This window comes from Phyllobates terribilis, unplaced genomic scaffold (assembly GCF_046119375.1).
Source record: "Phyllobates terribilis strain yellow unplaced genomic scaffold, ASM4611937v1 Scaffold_1__5_contigs__length_1240528914, whole genome shotgun sequence".
NCBI lineage: Eukaryota > Metazoa > Chordata > Amphibia > Anura > Dendrobatidae > Phyllobates > Phyllobates terribilis.
Window position 1 is genome coordinate 173,045,749 of NW_027362761.1, and position 27,351 is coordinate 173,073,099.

Sequence of the window (27,351 nt, forward strand, 5' to 3'; positions counted from 1 at the left end):
GCTAATTAGCAAGAGAGAGGTAGCCGCTCAGAGTCAGCCTCTTATCTAAGAATCTGTGTGCAATGCCAAACGTAGAGATCTCCTGCAACCCACTGCAGGGCCACTGTCTGTCACCTCTGACACACCCGTGACACCACCCTTTTAAGGACCTCTGCCACCCAAGTTGATATATATATATATATATATATATTTATATAAAAGGGGTAACGTTTCTCCTTGTGGAGAGTGACACAACAGCTCTGGCATGCCAAAGTAAGGAGGCTTATTTGCCATGCAATGCTGCTCTGGGAAATTTAATATGCAAATTGCCTCTTCAGAGATAAAGAGGACTTGAACTCTATAGCGCCACCTATTGGAAGCAGCAATCCTACAAGTCACAATCAATGCTTTTACAGGTCGTGCAATATGACTTAGGATAATAGCCAAATCAGAATCTCAATTTTCAGACACGGTATTTCGTGCTGTTGGCCCTCCTCAGTGCAAAGTATGAGAACTGATTTGGCTGGGTGAGAGGCTCTGGACTGAAGTCTAAGGGATAACGTTTCTCCTTATGGAGAGTGACACACCAGCTCTGGCACGTCAAGGTAAGGAGGCTTATTCGCCGTGCAATGCTCCTCTGGGAAATTTAATATGCAAATTGCCTCTTCAGAGAAAAAGAGGACTTGTATTCTATAGCGCCACCTATTGGAAGCAGCAATCCTACAAGTCACAATTGACCCTTTAACTAGTCGTGCAATATGACTTAGGATAATAGCCAAATCAAAATCTTAATTTGCAGACACGGTGTTTCGGGCTGTATATATATAGTAATAGAAAAAACTGTGAGTGCTCACAAATACTCTTTCCTTTCTTGTCATAATATCTAGTGACATTCCGATCTGCTGATAACATAAGTACTCTGACACAACCTGGTTATAGGCAGTGTATACCTAGCAACCAGTCAGTTTAATAGTCGGTAAGGGTGAGAAAAGACACAGATCCGTAAAGTGTTAAACAACAGACTAATTATGGGGGTTTACCAGAGCCCCAAAGTGAATGGTTGCAAAGGTCATGTGTAGTCAGGACACCACTGTTGGAATTGATCAGGGCCTTTGGTGGAACAGCAGAGGGTGAGTAACAGCACATTTTATTCTTTGAACCTAGAGGAAGGTAATGGGATGAAAAAAAAATATTTTCAGAAAACCTCTTTACGGTATGCGTGCACAGCATCTGTTAGACACCTGCATACCCACATAATTTCTAAAAAAGAAGACGCTTCTTTGTCGTTTTTATGGCTGATTTTGGGGTGGCGTCTTTTTGTAAATCTCATTTATATATAAAATAGTGGTAGGTAAGAAGTGGAAGCTGCCTGAAGAATTGTCAGGTCACTTTTTGCTATTGCACTGCTTTGAGCCTATAGCAGTTAAAATAAGTAAAAAAAAAAAGATGTAACATATCTACAGCAAGTCATTTTGACTGTGCATATGTTCATTATTTTTCATTTATTGAGAGAAATCTGCCTGATAAAAAAGTCACATACACATACCCTAAATAGCTCATTTTTGGATTGCCACTGAGCTGAAAGCAGAGGAGGTACTGTAAATGCTTTTGTAGCCCATCTATTGCTAAACTACCGATTTATCTGCAGCTTCATGCACTTTTGTCATAACTGCCTCCTCGTCAGTGCCCCATCGATAACTTGTAGGAACCGTTGCGATCAGCCTCACAATTTGAGAAATACTGCTTTAAATCAACAATAAAATTTGAATTTGTGAATTTCTTATTCCTTTGTTGTGGCATATAATTACACATGCTAGATCCCCTCCTTGATCTTCCCTCTGTCAATGACAAGGACAGATGTCTCCTGACACATTCCAGTCGCTCATCCCTGTCTGGAGGATTTAGCCAGCACTATGCTGCATATCCACTCTTCAGGCGCTTGTTCTGACCTCGCCCTTTTGTTCTGATAATACTTTACACAGAGCCAGACATTCATTAGTAAATTGATTACACCAGTCTACTTGGATAATCATCTGTTCAATTAGATTAATTGTAACGGGGCTTTAAAAGCTGCATAACAACTAGTAATTTGCATTTCGTGTAATAAACTTATAATTTTTGTAATATACGTGTGTGTATAATTCTGCTCACATACTTTTCTTTAACCAATATATGTGCACTATTGATCTTAGATTTTTCGTTAATACTGTATATCTACAGTAACACGTCAGCACATTTCTTGGTCTATGTACAGGATCTCTTTCATTTCCCACAATAGAGGAGATTTAGCACTATTGTCTAATTCTTATACTGGGTTTATACATGATGTCGATGGCCGATAAACAATGACCATGCGACAGTCATTTATGGCCTGATTAAACAGTCTGACAACAATTCTATGTACATAGAATGATCGTTACTATGATCGTTTTATACTTATTGAATATTATTGTTATCGTTACCTCATCACCTACTACCGTGAACAATTGTTTTTAATCCCACCCTACTGTAGATTTACTGTGCAGGATTAGGCCATGTGCACACGTTGAGTATTTGATGAGTTTTTTACTTCAGTATTTGTAAGCCAAAACCAGCAGTGGGTGAAAAATGCAGAATTGCTGCACGTGTTTCTACTATACTTTTTCTCTGACTGTTCCACTCCTGGTTTTGGTTTACAAATACTGCTGTAGAAAACTCAAAAAATACTCAATGTGTGCATGTGACCTTAAAGTTATTCCTCCTGTTTGAAATGTGTTATTTGGTTGATTTCTCAATCGAAAGGTTACTGGTTCGAATCAAGCAGCAGCCATGAAGAAGATTTCCCTAGAAAAGAGAAATAGCATCATCCAGCTCATCGACAGCAGTCTTTCGGCCAAGAAAATTGCCAAACTGCATCATATGAGTGCCATGACAGTTGGGAGAGTACAAAATGAAGTCTGTCCATCCATTCAAAAGCCAATAGGTGGACGTCCAGGCAAAATATCAGAGTTAACAAGTCGGCTCATCACAAGGTCTATCAGTTCTGGCACAACAAACACGGCAGTGGAGATGGCTGATATGTTTCGTAATAGTGAGATCACAGACATTCATGCAAGCCACATGTGTCACACGTTACACAAGTCTGGAATGGTTGCCTGAAAAAAGATGAAGAAGCCTCAATTTCAATATCGTCATAAGATATCGAGAGTCGGCTCGAGTTTGCAAAAAAGTACAAAAAGTGGACAGTAGAAGATTGGAAAAGGGTGATTTGGACTGATGAGACGAAAGTCAATAGACTAGGCTCTGATGGGTGCAAATGGGTCTGGAAGAAATAAGGGAAAAAGGGGCAAAAGGATTAAGAAATTGAAGGAACTGTCAAGTTTGGTGGATGAAACCTGATGATATGAAGTTGATTCACAGCCAAAGGCATTGGATATTTGACCAGGATCAATGGTGGTTTCAATGCTGAGCTATACAGTCCCTGACAGAAGTTATGTCACTTATCCATGTTATGCAAATAAAAGCTTATAACCTGACGTTAAATTTATCCATTGGTTTTATAAATTACTCTTTTGAAAGCTGAAACCCTCCCAAATTTGGTTTGGGTTAAGAAAATAATTTGGCATCAATTCTGAAATATTGATCATTTCATGAACACAGAATGGTTAGATTTTGGCAAGACAAAAGTTTTGTCGCCCACAGAAAGTAATGTGATATTCAAACAAATAATTATCTTAAAATACAAATCTATGTTGCATAACATTGGTGAATGAAGTTGTGCTGTTATTAGAGTAATATTTAATATTTTGTGTGACTTCCATGAGCTTGAAGGACTGCATCCATGCGGTTCAACAATGATTCATACAATTTATTAATGAAGTCATCAGGAATAGCAATGAATGCAGTCTTACATGCCTCCCAGAGTTCATCTAGATTCTTTGGCTTTGTCTTCCAAGCTTCCTCTTTCATCCTACCCCAAACATGCTTAATGATTTTCATGTCTGGTGACTGGGCTGGCCAGTCCTTGAGCACCTTGATCTTTTTTGCCTGGAGGAACTTTGTTGTATAGATGGATGTATGAGATGGAGCACCATCCTGCTGCAGAATTTGACCCCTTTTATGATTTGGAATGTAAGAGGTAGCTAATACTTCTTGATATTTTAGGCTATTGATATTGCCTTCCACCTTGCAAATGTTTCGCACACCCCCATACTGAATGTAACCCCAGAACATGATCTTTCCACCACCAAATGTAACTGTTTTCTGGGTGTATTTTGGATCCATATCGGCTCCAGTAGGTCTCCTGCAGTATTTGCAGCGGCTGTGGTGTAATTCTACTGAAGATTCATCAGAGAAATCCACCTTCTGCCACTTTTCCAGCGTCCATCTGTTTAGCAGGCTGTGGGACTTTGCAAATGCTTTTTATTTGCCTTTTGTTTAGTGTTGGCTTCTGGGCACTGATTCGACCATGGAGGCTATTTTGAGACAGAATCCTACAAACTGTTCTAGTTGACACAGGGACTTGAGGTGACCAGGCCTGTTGGAGCTCTGCTGCAGTGGAAGAGGGGCTTGCTTTGGATTTTCTAACCAACAAACGTTCCTCCTGAGCAGTTGTCTTGCCGGGTCTGCTGGACCTGGGCTTGTCAAACACATCTCCAGTCTCTTCAAATCTTTTTTTAATTCTTTGTACTTGAAGCTAAGACACATTAAAGGTGCCAGCCACCTCTGCAGTGGATCTGGTCTTCAGCCTCTTGATAATCAAGGCTTTGGTCGCAGGGTGCATTTTTGCCATGTTGTCAGATTTCAAGTGAAGGTCTGGGGTGCTGGGTTTCTTTTTATACACACCCACTAATTAACCGATCATTTACTGAGCACTGGTGAGGATGTAAACTAGGAATTGGGTGCATTATATCACCAGGCGACAAAACTTTTGTCTTGCCAAAATCTGACCATTCTGTGTTCATTAAATGATCAATATTTCAGCATTGATGCCAATTTATATTCTTAACCTAAACCAAATTTGGGAGGGTTTCAGCTTTCAAGAGCGTAATTTATAAAACCAATGGATGAATTTAACGTCAGGTTATAAGCTTTTATTTACATAACATGGATAAGCGACATAACTTCTGTCAGGGAGTGTATGTGAGTATCCTACAAGATGAGTTACCTTCGTAAACCTGAGTACTATGTCTATAAAAAGGACGCCATAGTGTTCAAGCAGAACAACAATCAGAAGCAAATGTCAAGATTGGCGAAGAAATGGTTCAATGAAGTAGAGGTGCGAGATTAGCCCCCACAGTCCCCAGACCTCAACCAATACAAACAGTTGTGGCTAGAGTTGAAGAAAAAGCTGTATACATACCCAAGAGAGTCAACCAGTTTGCACCAACTTTGGGAACATGTAGAAGGGACCTCGGATCAGATTTCGGTCGAGACATGCTTGAATCTGATCGAGAGCATGCCCAGAAGGATTCAGACAGTGTTGAAAGCCAAAGTTGGATTTATATGCACATGTCAGACCAAAGCTCATTCATCTCTGGGACACAGAACCCGTCTCCTTCCTGAGCGGTATGATGGCTGGATATTCCCATCTTGTTTGTACTTGTGTATACTTGTTTGTATAGATGAACGAAGCACCTTCAGGTATTTTGAAATTGTTCCCAAGGATGAGCCAGACTTGTGCAAGTCCACAATTCTCTTCCTGATATCTTGGCTGATTTCTTTAGATTTTCCCATTATGCTACACAAAGAAGCAGTGTGTTTGAGGTGTGCATTAAAATACATCCACATGTGTGTCTCTAATTGACTCAGATTTTGCCAAAAAATCAGAAGCTTCCAAACACATGACATCATCGTATGGGCAGTCCAGAATTGTTTACAGGCATAGTAATCTTAGTTTATGTAATCTTTTGACTTTGCAGTAAGTAATAAAAATACCTTAAAACATTTTCTTTCATTATTCTGGCATTTGGCAAATATTAAAAATTATGGTAATCCTGATTGACCTAAAACGGAAAAGTTTATTCTGATTTCATGTCAGATATTGAGAAAAACATGCTTATGTGTCTTTTTATATAGTGTATGTAAACTTCTGGTTTCAACTGTAAACCATATTGTTGTCCACCTATTTACCTTGTCCACATTTTCCTATATAGCCTTTTTGAAGTAGCACAGGGTGCATATATGGTCTGCCTTCTCCTTTGATTAATATGTGTTGAATAAAACAGCTACATATAAAAATTATATATCTATGTCTCTGCATTTCCAGTTTTTTAGGTGTACTGTGCGTATCTGTGAATAGCAAACTTTGCAGTTCACATAGCAAGTAGTGGAATGAATAAGAAAGACACTGAAAGAGACCCCTGTAGATTGCAGTTACAAATTAAGTATTATAGATAATGGTATTACAATGTGCAATACTGGCATCTTCAAAATGCGTGCAAAGAGAAGAATTTTTGGAGATACAGTAGCTACAGATTGCATACAGTTTGCTTATTTCTTTCCTTGTAGAATGTAAGCTTGTGAGCAGGGACCTCACTCATAATTTAACTATTTAAACTGTTTTAACTTATATTGAATTTATCGTCTGTACATGTCCCCGCTTAATTGTACAGTGCTGTGGAATATGTTGGCGCTATATAAATAAAAATTATTATTATTATTGCAAAGGCAACAGCATTGTTTTTGAGAGACATTAAAATGACAGTGAATATCGAGGAAGGAATAGGATGTTAAAAATTAGTATTAGCAGTTCACTTACTTTTGTGTAAGTTCATTTCTGATTATATTTATAAATGTCAGTTTGATGTATATTGTTGTCCTAAAATGAAGTTCGGACATTTCTTTATATTCAGTACAAAGTGCACAGCTCCATCTAGTGTCTATCATGTTAAGGACCACTACCGTTTTGGAGTTCTAAAAATGTTTAATTAATATTTTAAATGAATTTTAAATGAACAGTTGAGAGAGTGAAGCTGAAATTTGTATTGTCCAAACACTTTTTTTTCTTTCTTACATGCTATGTAAGGCAGAAAAAATGTAAGAAAAGGATCTTTAAAGTATTAATTTTATATAAAATTATTTATTATATTTTTTGAATGGTAGTTGTGTAGTTGTGATTTGGTGTTTTTAAGTTTGTGATGCATAATGTTTTTTTTTTCAATATTTGAAACTGTTATACACACTTTGTATGCACATTTTTGATCACTTTTACAGTTATTGATTCCACAACGGTACTATTGCTGACCAATGCTTAAGATATGTCATCAATATCAGATCGGTGGGCGTCTGGCACTTGGCACCTCCACCCATCAACTATAATGGCAGCTACACTAGGTACAGCAGATCAGCCCCTATTCAACTAAGCAGGATAATATCTGTAGTACTCGGTAGTGGCCACTACAAAGTTGATGGAGCTGTGATGGTCAGCTTCACAATTGCTAACATCCGGCCGCCACCGTCACTGAGAGCAGCTGGTCAGTGGAGGTGTCAGTTGTTGGACGTCTTCCAATCTGATATTGATGACCTTGGATGGTTTATCAGTATAAAAGTAGTGTAACAACCTTTTTCTTTTGTGAAAACTGTAGTAATGACTGAGCAAATAATGGTGAAATCATATACAACTATTATGGTAAAGATATTTCTGTAACCTTTACTATAACATACTTATTTTTTATTTTCTAGGGACTCAGGATAATTTTTGCAGATGGATCAAGGATCATTTTTAGACTCAGTGCCTCAGGTTACGCGGGAACAACTCTAAGAATTTATGCAGAAAGCTATGAAAAAGATCCAAGCAAACATAACAAAGAGCCCCAGGTAAACTGAACATCTTTCTGAAATGTCAAGCCAAATTTGTATAGTAGAGAATCAACTATTGGTTAATGGCGTTGAGCTAGTTTAACATATTTATACCAGATATAATTTGTATTAAGTAGTAGTTATAAACACTAGAAAAAAAAAGCTAATTTACAATACAAGCAAAGAATTTCTATTTTATTCTATTCTGTGGTGTGATAAAATAGTCAACCTTATAGATATCTATCTACTTCTCTATTATCGCTCCATGCAGTTTTCTATAGAGCACACATGTCAAATCTGGCCCTCAGGGTGAGTATATTTGGCCCGCGACGCCAAGCGGGACCATTATTCTGTATGGAGGAGTAGGTAGAGCTATTATACACTGTGTGCAGAATTATTACGCAAATGAGTATTTTGATACTTTTTATACATGTTGTCCTACTCCAAGCTGCATAGGCTTGAGAGCCAACTACCAATTAAGTAAATCTGGTGATGTGCATCTCTGTAATGAGGAGGGGTGTTGACTAATGACATCAACGCCCTATATAAGGTGTGCTTAATTATTAGGCAACTTCCTTTCCTTTGGCAAAATGGGTCAGAAGAGAGATTTGACGGGCTCTGAAAAGTCCAAAATTGTGAGATGTCTTGCAGAGGGATGCAGCAGTCTTGAAATTTCCAAACTTTTGAAGCGTGATCACCGAACAATCAAGCGTTTCATGGCAAATAGCCAACATTGTCGCAAGAAGCGTATTGGCCAAAAAAGGCGCAAAATAACTGCCCATGAATTGAGGAAAATCAAGCGTGAAGCTGCCAAGATGCCATTCGCCACCAGTTTTGCCATATTTCAGAGCTGCAACGTTACTGGAGTATCAAAAAGCACAAGGTGTGCGATACTCAGGGACATGGCCAAGGTAAGGAAGGCTGAAAAACGACCACCTTTGAACAAGAAACATAAGATAAAACGTCAAGAATGGGCCAAGAAATATCTTAAGACTGATTTTTCAAAGGTTTTATGGACTGATGAAATGAGAGTGACTCTTGATGGGCCAGATGGATGGGCCAGTGTTAGAACCTTGCTCTTAGGTTTTTTCCTTTGCTGGTCACATGACCTTGTTGGCCTATTTAATCCTGCTCCGCCCTTCTGGCTTTGCTGGACTTCATTGTATAACTACTTTCTAGCTAGCCTGTGCTCTGTATCTAACTCTGTTAGTTTGCTTGGTCTACGGACCTCTATGTTCTATATATTTTGTTTGTTCGTCTGTCTGCTACTATTTCTGTTAGGAGGTGTCCCATTTTCCTCCCAGTCCTTAGTACTTGTAGGGATTCCTTCCCCACATCTATAGGTCTCCGTACAGACTAGCTTAGGACTTTAGCAGGTCTGATCGCAGGATCAGGTTCCCTGTTACATCGTAGGGATTCAGCTGAGTTCTATCGTAGGGACAGATCTCCTCTCTTTCCTTAGCTCTGGTAGCAGAACATAACAGTAAGTCCAGCCTGCAAATTCTCTAAGGAAAGATTTTTCTGTTCCATCATGGTGTCGGTTCAGGATTTGGCTCATCGCCTGCAGGGACTCTCTCTGGAGGTGGCCGAGCTCCGTCAGCACGTGAGTAACTGTCCTGGAGCACATTTCTTGGAGCCTAAGGTATGTTTGCCGGATTTATTTTTTGGTGAACACCGAGAATTTTTTTCATTTAAAAATGCTTGCTTATTGTATTTTCGTTTGAGACCCAAGTCCTCTGGGGATGAATCCCAGCGCATAGGGTTCATAATGTCACTTTTGCGCAAAGAGCCTCAGGAGTGGGCCTTTTCTTTGCAACCTAGTGATACATGCTTCAGATCAGTGGATAGTTTTTTTTCTGCTTTGGGACTATTATATGATGATCCTGACCGTGTCGCATCAGCTGAGACTGAGTTGAGACGTTTGAAACAGGGATCAGGTAATGTGGAAAAATATTGTACTCATTTCCGTCGTTGGTCTACTCAAACAGGGTGGAACGATTCTGCTCTGAAAAGTCTATTTCTTGCTGGGCTCAATGAAAGGGTTAAAGACCTGCTAATTGCTTATCCTACACCTGAAGATTTGCAACAGGCTATGCAATTAGCTATACGGGTGGATTGGAGACTGCGTGCAAGGGTTAATGAGAGCAAATCCTCTGCTATGTCAGTTTCTGGTTATGAGAATGTGTGTACTAACAGTGGTGAACCGATGGAGATTGGATCGGTGGCACCTCGCTCTCAAGAAAAAGACCGTAGATTTTTTGAAGGCTTGTGTTTCTATTGCGGAAAATCTGGTCATTTGATTAAAGGCTGTGAGCTTCGTATGAAGAAAGAAAAAAAAATGGTCAGTCATGCCCGTATTGCCTGTTTAAATTCCAAGGGTGTATTTTTAGCTGCTTCCACGATTGCTCAGGAAAAATTAATGGAATTTCGGGTGTTTGTTGATTGCGGGTCTACTCTGAATGTAATTGATGGGGGATTCTTGGAAAGACTCAATTTAAAACCCGAACCTTTATCATCCCCCATTGCTGTGGTTTCTGTGGATGGTTCCCCTTTGAAGAATATTACTCTCAAGGTCTGTGAATTTCCTCTCACTATTAATGGTGTTCACCATGAGAAATTGGATTTGGTAGTTTTGAATAACTTGCCTTCTCCAGTAATATTGGGATTGCCCTGGTTAAAATTTCACAATCCTGTACTGGATTGGTCTACCAGTGAAATTAAATCCTGGAGCCATAAATGTTATGACAAGTGTTGTAACGGGCGTATTGCAGCTTTGGATAGGGGAGAATTGCCTGTTCCTATTCAGGATTTTTGGAGAGTTTTTTCTGAGAAGGAATCGCAGGTTTTGCCTCCCCATAGAGACTATGATTGTTCTATTGAATTTGTCCCTGGAGCGACTCTTCCTAAAAGTCGTTTATTTAACCTTACTATTCCTGAGAGGAAGGCTTTGGAGGAATACATACAGACAAGTTTGGCCGCCGGTCACATTAGGCCTTCTAAGTCTCCTGTGGCGGTTGGATTTTTTTTTGTAAAAAAAAAGGACGGCGGTTTACGTCCTTGTCTGGATTTTCGTGAGATTAACAAAATTACTGTACGCAATCCTTACCCACTGCCATTGATTCCTGATCTGTTTAACCAGTTAATGGGGGCCAAGTGGTTCTCTAAAATTGACCTTAAGGGGGCATACAATCTGTTGCGCATGAAGGAGGGTGACGAATGGAAGACTGCTTTCAACACTCCTGTGGGTCATTTTGAGAATCTGGTTATGCCTTTTGGTCTTACTAATGCTCCTGCATTTTTTCAGAATCTTATTAATGACATCCTTAGACTTTGATCGGCAAAAATGTGGTTGTGTATTTGGATGACATTTTGATTTATTCGCCGGATCTGGAGTCTCATTGGCGGAGCGTACGTGAGGTATTACAGTTATTAATGGACAATTCGCTTTTTGCTAAGCTGGAGAAATGTGAGTTCGCTGTATAGAGAATTAGTTTTTTGGGTTACATTATCTCCAGCGATGGTTTTGAGATGGACCTGGTGAAAGTTCAAGCTGTACAGGAATGGCCTAGGCCTATTGGTTTGAAATCGATACAGAGGTTTTTAGGTTTCACCAATTATTACAGAAAATTCATAAAAAAATTTTCTAGTATTGTCAAACCTCTGACCGATCTCACCAGGAAAGGTGCTGATGCGGTTCAGTGGTCTTCTGAGGCCATTGAAGCTTTTGTGTATCTCAAGGAGAGGTTCACCTCTGCTCCCATCCTTATGCAGCCTGATGTGACTAAGCCGTTTTTGGTTGAGGTTGATGCTTCCTCTGTGGGGGTTGGCGCAGTATTGTCTCAGGATAACGGGGATGGATTACATCCCTGTGCCTTTTTTTCAAAAAAATTTTCGGAGACTGAACTGAATTACGATATTGGTAATCGGGAATTGCTGGCTATTAAACTCGCATTTGAACACTGGCGCCACTTCTTGGAAGGTGCGGAATTTCCCGTTCAGGTTCTTACGGATCATAAAAATCTGATATATCTTGATGCTGCCAAGCGCCTGAATGCCCGTCAGGCTAGGTGGGCACTGTTTTTCTCGCGGTTTAATTTCTCCGTTACTTACATCCCTGGTACTAAGAATGTTAAGGCGGATGCCTTGTCTCGCAGTTTTTCTCCCATAGTCGGTGCTGAGAAAGAGGAGAACATTTTACAAGAAGGTGTTGTGATAGCTGCTTTGGACTCCGTTTTGGAAGATGAGATTCTTAAAGCACAGGAGAATGCCCCATCTAACACTCCTCATGGGAGGTTGTTTGTGCCTGGGACCTTTAGGAGAGATTTGTTTGTTGAGTGTCACGAGTCTCGGTTGGCAGGTCATCCCGGAATCTCTGAGACCAAGAGACTGGTGGGTCGCAGTTTTTGGTGGCCTGGATGGCAGAAGGAGGTCATTAAGTGGGTGCGTCAATGTACTATATGTGCTAGATCTAAGTCCTCACATACTCCTGCTGCGGGGTTGCTTTGTCCTTTGGAGGTTCCCAGTGCTCCTTGGACACATTTGGCTATGGACTTTATAACTGACCTTCCCCCCTCTGAGGGTTTTACTGTTATCTGGGTGGTCGTGGACCGTTTTAGCAAGATGTGTCACTTGGTTCCCTTTGTCAAACTGCCCTGCGCTAAAACTCTCGCTAAGGCCTTTGTCAAGGAAATTGTCAGACTTCATGGCGTTCCTACTGACATTGTTTCTGATAGGGGTCCTCAGTTCGTGGCTCGTTTTTGGCGTGCCTTTTGTGACAGGTTGGGAGTTCATTTGTCGTTCTCGTCCGGATATCATCCTGAATCTAATGGCCAGACAGAAAGGAAAAACCAGGATGTTGAGCAGTTCTTGCGTTGTTTTGTGGCAGACAATCAAGAGGGGTGGTCTGAGTTTCTGCCACTTGCTGAATTTGCTCTGAACAATCATACATCTTCTTCTGCTGGTTGTTCGCCTTTTTTTTGTTGTTCTGGGAGACATCCGTCGTTTGGGTCGTTCTCCAAGTTGGGATCTGCCGTGCCTGAGGAGGAGAATTTTTCCGGTGATTTGGAGAGAGTTTGGACGGATGTGCGTGGTAATCTTCAGGAGGCCAACAGAAAATCTAAAGACTACTTTGATAGGAAACGACAGGAGGTTTTGTTCGCTGTTGGTGACATGGTTTGGTTGTCCTCTAGGAATCTGCGGTTGAGGATTCCTTCTAAGAAATTGGGTCCCAAGTTTGTAGGGCCCTATAAGGTGCTTCAGGTTGTCAACCAATCTGCTGTTAGGTTGGAGGTTCCTACCTCCTGGAGAATTAATCCGGTATTTCATGTCTCTCTGTTAAAAAAAGCTGTTGTGTCGGATGGTGACGCCTCTGCCTCTGTTCCTCCGGTGGTGGAGGACGGGGAATATGAAATTTCTCGCATCCTTAACTCTAGACGGTATAGAGGTAGTTTGCAGTATCTTGTGGCCTGGAAAGGTTTCGGACCCGAGGATAACTCTTGGGTGAGGTCAGATGATGTTTCCGTGTCCAGACTTATCAGAGCGTTTCACAGGAGATTTCCTGATAAGCCTGGTCCTAGGGGATCCGGAGGATCCTCTTAGAAGGGGGGGTACTGTTAGAACCTTGCTCTTAGGTTTTTTCCTTTGCTGGTCACATGACCTTGTTGGCCTATTTAATCCTGCTCCGCCCTTCTGGCTTTGCTGGACTTCATTGTATAACTACTTTCTAGCTAGCCTGTGCTCTGTATCTAACTCTGTTAGTTTGCTTGGTCTACGGACCTCTATGTTCTATATATTTTGTTTGTTCGTCTGTCTGCTACTATTTCTGTTAGGAGGTGTCCCATTTTCCTCCCAGTCCTTAGTACTTGTAGGGATTCCTTCCCCACATCTATAGGTCTCCGTACAGACTAGCTTAGGACTTTAGCAGGTCTGATCGCAGGATCAGGCTCCCTGTTACATCGTAGGGATTCAGCTGAGTTCTATCGTAGGGACAGATCTCCTCTCTTTCCTTAGCTCTGGTAGCAGAACATAACAGCCAGAGGCTGGATCAGTAAAGGGCACAGAGCTCCACTCCGACTCAGACGCCAGCAAGGTGGAGGTGGGGTACTGGTATGGGCTGGTATCCTCAAAGATGAACTTGTGGGACCTTTACGGGTTGAGGATGGAGTGAAACTCAACTCCCAGACCTACTGCCAGTTTCTAGAAGACAACTTCTTCAAGCAGTGGTACAGGAAGAAGTCGGTTTCGTTCAAGAAAAACATGATTTTCATGCAGGACAATGCTCCATCACATGTATCCAACTACTCCACAGCGTGGCTGGCCAGTAAAGGTCTAAAAGAAGAAAAAATAATGACATGCCCCCCTTGTTCACCTGATCTGAACCCCATAGAGAACCTGTGGTCCATCATAAAATGTGAGATCTACAGGGAGGGAAAACAGTACACCTCTCGGAACAGTGTCTGGGAGGCTGTGGTGGCTGCTGCATCCAATGTTGATCGAAAACAGATCAAGCAACTGACAGAATCTATGGATGAAAGGCTGTTGAGTGTCATCATAAAGAAAGGTGGCTATATTGATCACTAATTTTTTTGGTTTTTGTTTTTGCATGTCAGAAATGTTTATTTCTAAATTTTGTGCACTGATATTGGTTTACCTGGTGAAAATAAAAAAGTGAGATGGGATTATATTTGGTTTTTATTAAGTTGCCTAATAATTCTGCACAGTAATAGTTACCTGCACAAACAGATATCCTCCTAAGATAGCCAAATCTAAAAAAAAAAAACACTCCAACTTCCAAAAATATTAAGCTTGGATATTTATGAGTCTTTTGGGTTGATAGAGAACATAGTTGTCAATCAATAATTAAAATAATCCTCTAAAATACAACTTTCCTAATAATTCTGCACACAGTGTAATGTGTGGAGGAGTATGTGGGGCCATTACAGTTATATGAAAAAGTTTGGGCACCCCTATTAATCTTAAGCTTAATGTTTTTTAAAAATTGGTGCTTTTGCAACAGCTATTTCAGTTTGATATATGTAATAACTGTTGGACACAGTAATGTTTCTGCCTTGAAATGAGGTTTATTGTACTAACAGAAAATGTGCAATCTGCATTCAAACAAAATTTGACAGGTGCATAAGTATGGGCACCTCACCAGAAAAGTGACATTAATATTTAGTAGATCCTCCTTTTGCAAAAATAACAGCCTCTAGTCGCTTCCTGTAACTTTTAATGATTTCCTGGATCCTGGATGAAGGTATTTTTGACCATTCCTCTTTACAAAACAATTCCAGTTCAGTTAAGTTTGATGGTCGCCGAGCATGGACAGCCCTCTTCAAATGATCCCACAGATGTTCAATGATATTCAGGTCTGGGGACTGGGATGGCCATTCCAGAACATTGTAATTGTTCCTCTGCATGAATGTCTGAGTAGATTTGGAGCGGTGTTTTGGATCATTGTCTTGCTGAAAGATCCATCCCCTGCGTAACTTCAACTTTGTCACTGATTCTTGAACATTATTATCAAGAATCTGCTGATACTGAGTGGAATCCATGCGTCCCTCAACTTTAACAAGATTCCCGGTGCCGGCATTGGCCACACAGCCCCAAAGCATGATGGAACCTCCACCAAATTTTACTGTGGGTAGCAAGTGTTTTTCTTGGAATGCTGTGTTTTTTTTGTCGCCATGCATAACGCCTTTTTGTATGACCAAACAACTCAATCTTGGTTTCATCAGTCCACAGGACCTTCTTCCAAAAAGAAATTGGCTTCTCCAAATGTGCTTTTGCATACCTCAGCCGACTCTGTTTGTGGCGTGCTTGCAGAAACGGCTTCTTTCGCATCACTCTCCCATACAGCTTCTCCTTGTGCAAAGTGCGTTGTATAGTTGACCGATGCACAGTGACACCAGCTGCAGCAAGTTGATGCTGCAGCTCTCTGGAGGTGGTCTGAGGATTGTCCTTGACTGATCTCACCATTCTTCTTCTCTGCCTTTCTGATGTTTTTCTTGGCCTGCCACTTCTGGCCTTAACAAGAACTGTCCCTGTGTTCTTCCATTTCCTTACTATGTTCCTCACAGTGGAAACTGACAGGTTAAATCTCTGAGACAGCTTTTTGTATCCTTCCCCTGAACAACTATGTTGAATAATCTTTGTTTTCAGATCATTTGACAGTTGTTTTGAGGAGCCCATGATGCCACTCTTCAGAGGAGATTCAAACAGGAGAACAACTTGCAAGTGGCCACTTTAAGTAACTTTTCTCATGATTGCATACACCAGGCTATGAAGTTCAAAGCTCAATGAGGTTACAAAACCAAAAAGTGCTTTAGTAAGTCAGTAAAAAGTAGGTAGGAGTATTTAAAACAAGAAAATGATAAGGGTGCCCATACTTATGCACCTGTCAAATTTTGTTTGAACGCAGATTGCACATTTTCTGTTAGTACAATAAATCTCATTTCAAGGCAGAAACATTACTGTGTCCAACAGTTATTACATATATCAAACTGAAATAGCTGTTGCAAAAACACCAATTTTTAAAAAACAGTAAGCTTAAGATTAATAGGGGTGCCCAAACTTTTTCATATAACTGTATATTGTATGGATCACTATGTGGGCCATTATACTGTATGGAACACTGCGTGGGGCCATTATACTGTATGGAGCACTACTTGAGGCCATTATACAGTATGGAAAGCAATGCAGGGCCCATTATACTGTATGGAGGACTATGTGGGGCCATTATACTGTATGGAAAGCAATGCAGGGTCCATTATACTGTATGGAGAACTTTTTGGGACGATTATACTGTATGGAGGACTTTGTGAGGTCCATTATACTGTGTGGAGTGCTGTGATGGGGATTACAGTTGTGCAACCATACTGTGATGGGGTCACCATACTTTGCCGGGTGGGTTGAGGGAGGGGGGGGGGGTATAGTAGGGTCATCATACCGTGCATGTGGAGAGTACTGTGGAGCATGTGGAGGGTGTCTTACTGTGTTTGGGGGGCACTTTTGTTGGCATCATACTTTATTATCTGCATCATTCAAGTTTTTTTGTCCTTTGTTATTACTTATTTAAATTAGGCCATTGTACTATACTCCTTTTACTGCTCTTACATAACATATTATATTATTCCAATATGCTAAAATCTATTAATTAAAATGTACTTTGTTTGAGGGACAACCCTTTTAAGTTTGTTTCCATATGAAAAGGTTCATCGTTATAATTGATAAGGAAAAACTTACTCAATTATAGACAATTTTTAATAAATAACAAGATTGGCCTGTGACTTTGTCCAAGCTTTTAATTTTGGCCCTTTGTGTATTTGAGTTTGACATCCCTGCAGTATAGAGGCAGCACGGTTGCTTGGATGTAGTGAATGGTTGAGCCTGTGGGCTTCAGAGAAGTGTAAAGGGGTTGTCTGATGAAAACAAATTATCACCTATCCAAAGTATAGGTGATTATGATGCTAGTCTCTACTCACAGACAGACCATGACGCAGAGGAGTCAGACGTTACCGGGGTCAGTACCAGGAGAGCACGTAGAAAACCAAGGGGAAAGACAAAGGCGTAAGTCAGGTCACGGTCCGGGGTCAAAATACCAGGAGTTAGCAGATCAATGCAAAAGGACAAGATCAGGGGATAGTCAGAACACGGTACAAAGGGCCAGGTAGCGGAAGATCAGAACTCAGCACAACAGAATCAGGCAAACACTCACCAGAAAGTACAAACTATGTCTGTCAGGGATCAGAGGCAGACAGCCCACTAAAGTAGCTGGGCAATCTCCAGAACAGAGAAAACCTGAAGAAAAGCCCAGCACCTCCCAGTCACAGATTGGATGGCCGAGCTGTCAAAATAATGCCAACTCAGCACGCCCATCATAAGATTGGATGGCCAAGCTGTCAATCAAAACACCGACAATTCAGCATGACCCAGATTCCATAGGGCAGTGGAGGAACCGTGACAGTACCAAGAGGCGAGGAAGACCGAACCCCGAGGTTTCTCAGGAAACCTACAATGGAAGGCCCTGACCAGACGATCAGCATTTACGGCTCCAGCACAGACCCAGGATCTCTCCTCTGGTCCATAACTTCTCGAACGAATGAGGTACTGGAGTCATGAAACTCTTGCAACAGACGTAATCTTAGATACACGGGCACAAATAATATAGACCAGGAGTAACGGAAGGAGCCAATGACTGAACTTCACAAATCTCAGCCTCCAATTTTGAGGATACCATAGAAATTAATATACCCTGAGGAAGAATGGAGGATGGATGTTCTAAAAGAGAAACTGAATTACGGCTGCGTGACAAAGCGTCAGCCCTAACATACTTAGACCCCGGCCTGAACGTGATGGAAAAATGTAATCTAGAAAAAAATAAGGACCACCTGGCCTGTCTCGGGGTTAAACGTTTAGCAGATTCAATATAGGCTAAATTTTTATGATCCGTCCCAATCATGACCTGATGAATAGCTCCCTCCAAAAAATGCCTCTATTTTTCAAAAGCTAACTTTACAGCTTGCAGTTTCCAACATCATAATTTCTCTAAGAAATATTGTAGAAAATAATTCACATGGCTGTAAGTTAGTCACAGTTTTAGGATCTTGAGACAAAGTAGCCCCTACCCCAACATCTGAGGCATCCACCTCTACGATGAACGGTTCTGAAGATCTGGTTGAATTAAAAATGGAGCAGACATGAAGCACTGTTTTAATTTATTAAAGGCCCAAATGGCATCTGACGACTAAACCTTAACATCCTTCCCCTTAAGTGTGAGATCAGTAAGAGGTTTAACGATCTGCGAAAAACCCCTAATAAATTTTCTATAGTAATTGACGAATCCTAAAAAAAGCTGTACTGCTTTAAGGTTGTGAGGTTGAATGCAATTAATTATAGCCTACACCTTCCCAGGATCCATCTTAAACCCTTCAGCAGATACAATGAACCCCAGAAACTATACTTCTTGAACAGAGAAAGTACAATTTTCTAATTTAGCAAACAAAGAATTTTCCCTAAGTTTTTGTAAAACATAATGAACATGCTCATAGTGTGAACTCAGGTGAGACAAAATAATTAGAATGTCATCAAGGTATACCAAAATAAACCTTACAATAATATAAGAAAAAAATTAATTCATTAAGTTCTGAAAGACTGCAGGTGCATTGGTTAAACCAAATGGTATGACCAGATTCTCAAATAGACCCTCAGATGTTAAAAACGCTGTCTTCCATTCATCACCCTTCCGGATGCGTATCAGATTATAAGCCTATCTAAGATCAAGTTTAGAAAACAATTTAGCCCCAGTGAGCTGATTATATAGGTCGGGGATGAGTGGAAGTGGGTAAATATTCTTAACCTTAATTTTGTTTAGTTCATAGACATCAAGGCAAGGGCAGAGATGCCCATCTTTCTTTTCCACAAAGAAGAAACTAGTATCTACAGACGAGGAGGAAGGACAGATATGACCCTTTCGTAAACTTTCATTTACATATTCTTTCATAGCGGTTCTTTCAGGTCCTGACAAATTGTACAGGCGAGCTTTAGGCAATTTAGCGTTAGGAATAAGATCAATGGCACAATCATAAGGACGATGGGGAGGTAATTTTTCTGCCTCTTTTTCCAAGAACACATCTCCGAAGTCCTTCAGGTATGCCGACAGACTCCAGACTAGCGGAGCAAATTTGTACAGAACGAAAACATTTCTTAAGGCAGTTTGGGCTCCACTTAACAATATCATTTTGACACCAATCAATACCAGAATTATGGATATGCAGCCATGGAAATCTCAACACCAACCCAGCAGATAAATTATCCAAGACATAACAGGAGATGGACTGAGTGAATTGTCCCCACTCTTAGTGTGAATTCCCCCCACTCTTAGTGTGAATTCCACCGTTACCAGCTGGACAAAGTTCTGGAGTAACGGTGTCTTTTCAATGGTGACAATTTGAATGGGTCTTTCCAATCTAACTGTCCCTAATCCTAATTTAAGAACCAGTCCAGAATCAATAAAGTTCACAGCAGACCCACAGTCAAAGAAAGCAAGTTCAGGTAACTATAGATTCTGAAAACATAGTTCGACGTTCAACAGTACTTTATCTGAGGAGTAAAAAGTTACCTGGAAGCCTGGGTGACCTCCTGGATAACCACCCAGACTTAGGCGTTTCGCGACAGCTTGTTTGCTTGAGGGCGTATCAAGCAGTCCTTGAGATAATGCCCAGCGTAACCACAGTAGAGACGGAGTCCGAGATCGCACCGATGATTTCTCTCCATGGTCTGAGAGCTGGCTGCTCCAACCTCCATTGGTTCAGTCTCAGGTAAGGAAAAGACTCAGGAAGTATGACCGAAACCCCCTGTTCTCATCACATCTTTCCTGAATTCTATGATCCATATGAATGGCCTGAGTCATGGCCTCCCTCAAAGAATAGGATGGGGTTTCCAAAGCCAAATCATCCTTAAGAGTATCCGTAAGGCTAAAGCGAAACTGACACCTGAGAGAAGTATCATTCCACAGAACCTCAAAGGACAATTGCAGGAACTCCAAACTATAATCCTCAGCGATGCAGCCCCCCTGTGTCAGGTTCATGATCTTAGCATTTGCAACCTGGACCCTGTCAGGTTCGTCATAAATCATCACTAAGGCGTTAAAGGCGTCAACAGAAGACCGTTCTGGGGTTTAGTGGGGACAAAGAGAATGCCCAAGTCTGAGGACCCTCACGCAATAGGGACATGATTATTCCCACCAGCTGGGACTCAACCCTAGAAGATTGAAGTCGTAGAGTAAAAAATAGTTTATATCTCTCACTGAATTCCCTAAACTGTTCCCTCTTCCCTCAAAAATCCACAAATGGCTCGGGGGCGGTCAACTACACGTCAGAGGGTCCAGAAGTCATAACTACTGTCGATAGCAGAGAGCTTTTGTAAGCACCAAGAGTAATAAACTGACCCTGCAGCTGGGACTGTGATGATTCTAGTCTCTGGTGATCCCCGGCCAGATCCTGAACCATCTCAGTCAGATTCGTCATCTGATCACAAAGTGTACGAATTTGATCCATTGGTGAGAAAAAAAAGGTATAGGGCCAGATGTAATATTACGCTAGTCACTACTTACGGACAAGCCACGAGAAAGAGAAGTCAGACGTTTCAGGGGTCAGTACCAAGAGAGCACGTAGAAAACCAAGGGGAAAGACAAAGGTGTAAGTCAGGTCATGGTCCGGAGTCAAAATATCAGGAGGTAGAGGATCAAACCAAAAGGACAAGACGAAGGGATAGTCAGATCACGGTCCAAAGGGTGAGGCAGCGGATGATCAGAATTCAGCAAAACAGAATCAGGCACACACTCACCAGGAAGCACAAACTAAATCTGGCAGGGATCAGAGGCAGAAAGCTCAGTAAAGTAGCTGGGCAATCTCCAAAACAGAGAACACCTGGAGAAAAGCCGAGCACCTCTCAGTCACAGATTGGACAGCCGAGATGTCAAAGTACTGACTGCTTAGCACGCTCATCACAAGATTGGATGGCCAAGCTGTCAATCAAAACACTGACAGCTCAGCATGACCCAGATTTCATAGGGCATCAAAACAGTCACTCACTGAGCGGAGGAATCATGACTGTGATAATGAGTTTATAGGTGGGGGTCGAACTGCTGGGACAAGCACTGATCAGATGAATAAGAAACTTTTATCTAATTTAAAATTAAGTGATAGTTTTTTTCCAGCATCTCCATCAAGAATAAATGGAGTGGCGGTTGGTGGTCAAAATTTCCCATTCTGCCAATCATTGTGGGTCCCAGCAGTGGGACACCCACCAATTAGCAAGTTTTCTTCTAACCGACTGATAGGAGATATCTTATTTTACCAGAACAACCACTTTAAGCAGAGCCAAAAATACACAAAGTGTCATGTCTCTTTCCTAGTGCAATGTCATCTTGTCCTAACAACTGGTAGGGATCACAGTGGGTTGCCCCAATTGGATATAGATGCCATGTCCTAACAAAATAGGAATTTTTTTTCTACCATGAGACAAGCCTGTTAAAAAAATGTATTATGTGCAATTCCTTCAATATACTGATTAGCAGAAAAAATATGTGAGTTGGTATTAAAAGCCAATCCCCAATTGTGTCTATCTCTTTAGGCAGTAATTTTGCAGATAATGCAAACCAATTCCCATACAGAGTAATGGTAAGATAGGAGTACAGAAGTGAAAGAAAACTTTGAAAAATCCACTTGTATTATAGATAATGCCCATGTTAACAATGCATTTAGATGAAAAACATCAGTTAGTACTAAGTACTGTGCTTGAGAGTGATTTATCGTACCTTTATCATACAGGTACAGGGTGTACAGGTATAGCATAAGGTATCCAGCACTGCCGTCAGGTAACAACATATTTAGCGGGATTCTAATCTAATCTATTAGGTCAATGGCTCTGAACCTACATCTGGAATCCTCCATAAATCAATGTTAATATATGTACTAGGTTATCATACAACAATGAGAGCAAACTCTATTGTGACATTTCTTTGAGCAAAATCACTCATCTGATAAGTGCAGCGATAATTTTTTGTTCAATAGTGGATAATTGTAGGTATACGGGCATATGAATTTAATAAAAAGAAAAGGAAAAAGAAGTGTGCAAATGCCAGAAGATCGCCGAACAAGAAATATCAATTTTATTTATATAAATAACACTAACTAGTACAGCACACAAAACGATAAAAGTTTTTTTAAAAAAAAGCCAGAAAGCCTGAAAGCCTTTTTTAATTGCTTTTATCATTTTGTGTACTGTACTAGTATGTCATTACATAAATAAAATTGATATTTCTTATTCGGTGATCATCTTTGCACACCTCTTTTTCCTTTTCTTTTTGCTCTGTTATAAACAGTGTGTTCTGGGATGATCCCTTAAATATCAGGTGGTGCCCACATACCTACTCCAACTTATGAATTTAATAGTATTTTCTCAGAAAAGGCATAAGCATATATTACTATTTACTGATTAATAGTTTACAAAACTGTCCGATTCAACGGGATGTTAAATACAATGTATTCAAAGTATATAGTGTTCAGTATAAAGAAAGTCTTTTTAAATAAAATATGATAGATTGCGATTTCAATGTGAATATGCTCTCACTATCTATCACTCAATCTCTGGTATCTGCTGTACGTCATTTATCATCCATCCACCTGTCCGAAGGGGTCTGTTCTCTACAGTAGGCCCCAGGCTGCAATGGAACCCTATAGGCACCTCGTGATTGTGTTGCGCAGTAGCGATGGGGCGATGTGCATGAAACTATTGCATCATGTGATTGTGCCACTTAGAGATTGACAAATTAGAGACTAATAGCAGCATTTAATTAGTTAAACAGCCAATTGTATAACACATTAGCCACTTGCCCTGTATGGAGTGGATTCAGCTCCTGAGCCTGTTCTATACATTTACACCTGATGTGTGACACACATGTACATCACTTTTGACCAGTAGGGATTACCAGAAGTTCCCCACAGATTGTTAAAATGAAGATACCAAAGACTTCTTCTGGGCACTGTTCTTATCAAATACTGAAGATGAGCCCAAGAGAAAGTCTATGAGCCTACATTCTTCCAGAAGAGCAGTGCTCTGTGAGCGCTTCTGACACTTCATTTTAGCAATAAGGGGAGATGTTTGCACCTATTCCCCTATTTCTCTATGGTATGTCAAAAGTTTTGTGAAAGTGCAATTACTCAGTAAAGTAAAATTCCACATTATAACTTAGCAAAGGCAGTTTACTAATTCTTATTTTTTGTTTCAGTTGATGTAAAACCAAAAAAATGAACTAACTTTGGAATATGTCTTTAAAAAAAATCCAGTTGTTTTGTGTTCACAGCTTTTATAAGATTGTTACTTGTCCCCGCTCCAGTGCCAGGCTGTGCTTCCTCCTGTATAGGTGACCAGCTCATCTGTGCTAGTGCATGTCAGGTTACTATAACCAAGTGGGACCTCTTTAAAGGCCTTTAAAGGCCAGCTGAGATGGCTGCATGTCACATGAATATTCAGTTAAGGAGTGCAGGCTGCTGCAATGTGCTTTCCAGGAGTCTAGCTAAGCTTCCCTCTTGGCTCTGCTAAAGTCCAGTCCTGATTATTTACTCAGCTGCTCTTGAGCGCTATCTGCACATCCATCTCTCCTACATCAAGCTTCCTGATTGTAATTTCAGATTTGCTTTTCATGAATTTTATCTGCACATTCAGCTCCACAACAGCAAGGTGCCTGATTGTCTACTCAGCTTAGCTGTTGCTGAATTTTAGCTGCAAATCCAGCTCTCTTATTACAATGTGCCTGTTTGCCTTGTCAATCTTGCTGTACCTTAGTGCTCTCTGCACATCCAGCTGTGCTACTACAAGCAGGGGTGGATTAAGAGTAGCCAGGGCCCCGGGCAGTTTAGAAGGCGCGGGTCCCCCCACTGGTACCCGATGTATCACGTGACATGTCACATGATCTCCTTTGATAGATCATGTGACTGGTCATGTGACTAACACACAGATTCTTTGGTCACATCTGTAGACGGAAAATTATGGAATTTTTTTTCCACTATGTACAGCCCTATACATAACATAGCGCTATATATAGTAGAGCAGCGGTGGGAGATTAATTTCCTTGAGGGGCCACATGAGAGACCGTGACTGTTGTGGAAGCAGAACCAATAGGCTGAAATTAATTCTGCTCAATATTAATATTATTAACAAAATAGTAAAAAAAAGATATTAATTGTTTGACTTAATATTGAGCTGAATTAAGTATGCTGACATCCCCCTATATACAGTTTGAGCCCCCACATAACTCCCTAGATACAGTATAAGCCCCACACATAGCTCCCTATATACAATATGAGCCCCACATAGCTCCCTATATACAGTATGAGCACCCACATAGCTCCCTAAATACAGTATGAGCCCCCACATAGCTCCCTATATACAATATGAACCCGTACATAGCTCCCTATATACAGTTTGAGCCCCACATAGCTCCCTATATACAGTATGAGCACCCACATAGCTCCCTATATACAGTATGAGCCCCCACATAGCTCCCTATATACAATATGAGCCTGTACATAGCTTTCTATATACAATATGAGCACCCACATAGCTCCCTATTGTTACGCTCGCGCCCGGACTGACTGGCGTGAGCGTGATTAGTGATCCCACTGTACCATGAACCGAGGAGTGCCTGGAGTGGCGTAATTATGTATCAACCCGATCCAACCAAGATCGCACAGCGGCTTAGTCGACTCCGTGGACCAAGGAGGAACCGAGCAGAGGGACCAGGTGCGACTCCAGGTCAGACCCCGGTCACAGTTGTTGACCCACACCGGGGAATGCAGGAACAGGCAGGTTGGACTGGCATACAGGCAGCTGGGTATTGGCAAGTACGGCTGGTATGCAGACAGGTGGGTACTGGCAACTACGGCTGTTATGCAGACAGGTGGGCACTGGCAAGCACAGCTGGTATGCAGACAGGGAGGAACTAGCAGGTTGGAGTGCAGGCTGGTTCGGGTCCAGTACAGACTGGGAGACAGGTACAGAGCCGCAGATGCGGTAGACAAGCAGAGTAAAGCGAAACCGCTGGAGCGGAGGACAAGGCAGAGCAGAGAGGAGCTGCTGGTGCGGTGAGCAAGCAGAGCAGAGCGAAAACCGCAGGTGCGGTGGGCAAGGCAGAGCAGAGCAGAACCGCCGGAGCGGTGGACAAGGCAGAGCAGAAAGAAACCACAGGTGCAGTGGACAAGGCAGAGCAGAGCGGAACCTCCAGAGCGGTGGGCAAGGCAGAGCAGAGAGAAGCCGCCGGAGCGGTGAGCAAGTCAGAGCAGAGAGAAACCGCTGGTGCGGTGAGCAAGGCAGAGCAGAGAGAAGCCGCCGGAGCGGTGGGCAAGTCAGAGCAGAGAGAAGCCGCCGGAGCGGTGGGTAAGGCAGAGCAGAGGGAAGCCGCCGGAGCGGTGGGCAAGTCAGAGCAGAGAGAAACCGCCGGAGCGGTGGGTAAGGCAGAGCAGAGGGAAGCCGCCGGAGCGGTGGGCAAGTCAGAGCAGAGAGAAACCGCCGGAGCGGTGGGTAAGGCAGAGCAGAGGGAAGCCGCTGGAGCGGTGGGCAAGTCAGAGCAGAGAGAAACCGCCGGAGCGGTGGGTAAGGCAGAGCAGAGGGAAGCCGCCGGAGCGGTGGGCAAGTCAGAGCAGAGAGAAACCGCCGAAGCGGTGGGCAAGACAGAGCGGAGCGAAACCGCAGGTGCGGTGGACAAGGCAGAGAGGACAGGGCTCTGCTCACATGGAACAGACTGGAAAATACAGGAAGATGGCTAGAACACAGGAGGAAGATATGGAGGAAGGGAAAAGGGACAAGCAGAACCAGATACACACAAGGTACTTCCTATGAAGTAGCGAGTGGACACAAAACTCACAAACAGAAGTACAGAGACAACGAGTTGGAGTTAGGTGCAGGTTCAGATACTGCAGGAAAAGGGAAGGTACGGACATAGAGACAAACAGGTAACAGGCTAGGATACAGTTCAGACGGGAACTGCTACTGCAATGAGAAACAAGAACGAGCCTGGGTATACAGCCCTCAGAGTGGCGGAAACAGACTAGAAGTCACAGGTAACAGGCCTGGGTATACAGCCCCCAGAGTGGCGGAAACAGACTAGAAGTCAGAGATAACAGGTCTGGGTATGCAGCACCCAGAGTGGTGGAAACAGACTAGAAACAGGACAGGACCTGGCAATTCAGTAGCAAAGACTAACTGAGTGAAGGTGTTGCTCAGGCACCTCCTTCTGGGTGGAGGGGGTTTAAATATCCAGTGACTCACAGCAATAGGCTGGAGACGCATTAGGGGTGCGCCCACAGCAGCTATAAGAATCAGGAAGTAACCGAGCCACCACCCTAAGCAGTCAGTTAAGAGACATGCACACGGCATGAACTGGAGCAAGGTTTGTAAGCTGGACTGACAGGTAAGATTGCGGTCTTGCATAGTGGGAGGTGGTGCACTATGCAAGCACGCCGCCAGGGATGTTACACCTATATACAATATGAGCCCGTACATAGCTCCCTATATACAATATGAGCCCGTACATAGCTCCCTATATACAATATGAGCCCCACATAGCTTTCTATATACAGTATGAACATCCACATAGCTCCCTATATACAATATGAGCCTGTACATAGCTCCCTATATACAGTATGAGCACACACATAGCTTCCTATATACAATATGAACCCGTACATAGCTCCCTTCTCTGATCGACTGTCGGTTCCACAGCCAGCTCAGAGAATGGTCGAATGCAAAATGCAGCTACCTGGGTGACACCTCTGACCACTGCATGAGGTGGCCTGAAGGCACCTCCCTGACGAATGTACCCAGGTCTCATGCCCCCCCTGATTTCCCTAGGTATGGCTCTGTACAGTTTATATGACAATACATGACTGGTATCTATAGTATAATCAGGGATGTGTCCTTCTGTCAGAAGCCTCTATAGACTGCGCAAGCATAATACCTGCACAGTCTGGCCGCAGACAGAAAGACACATCCACATCCCAGACAGGGATGAGGAGTGTGGCGCCGGAGATGGCG

The 27,351-nt window shown here is 42.1% G+C and overlaps 1 protein-coding gene across 1 annotated transcript in view; it reads left to right on the top strand.

The window, feature by feature from the left end:
- PGM5 (phosphoglucomutase 5) overlaps positions 1–27,351 on the top strand; it is a 382,573-nt gene that overhangs the window by 256,263 nt on the left and 98,959 nt on the right. Inside the window, exon 10 of the mRNA XM_073669685.1 lies at positions 7,642–7,776. Within this exon, the coding sequence (XP_073525786.1) occupies positions 7,642–7,776 (135 nt within the window). The remainder of the gene's footprint in view (positions 1–7,641; positions 7,777–27,351) is intronic.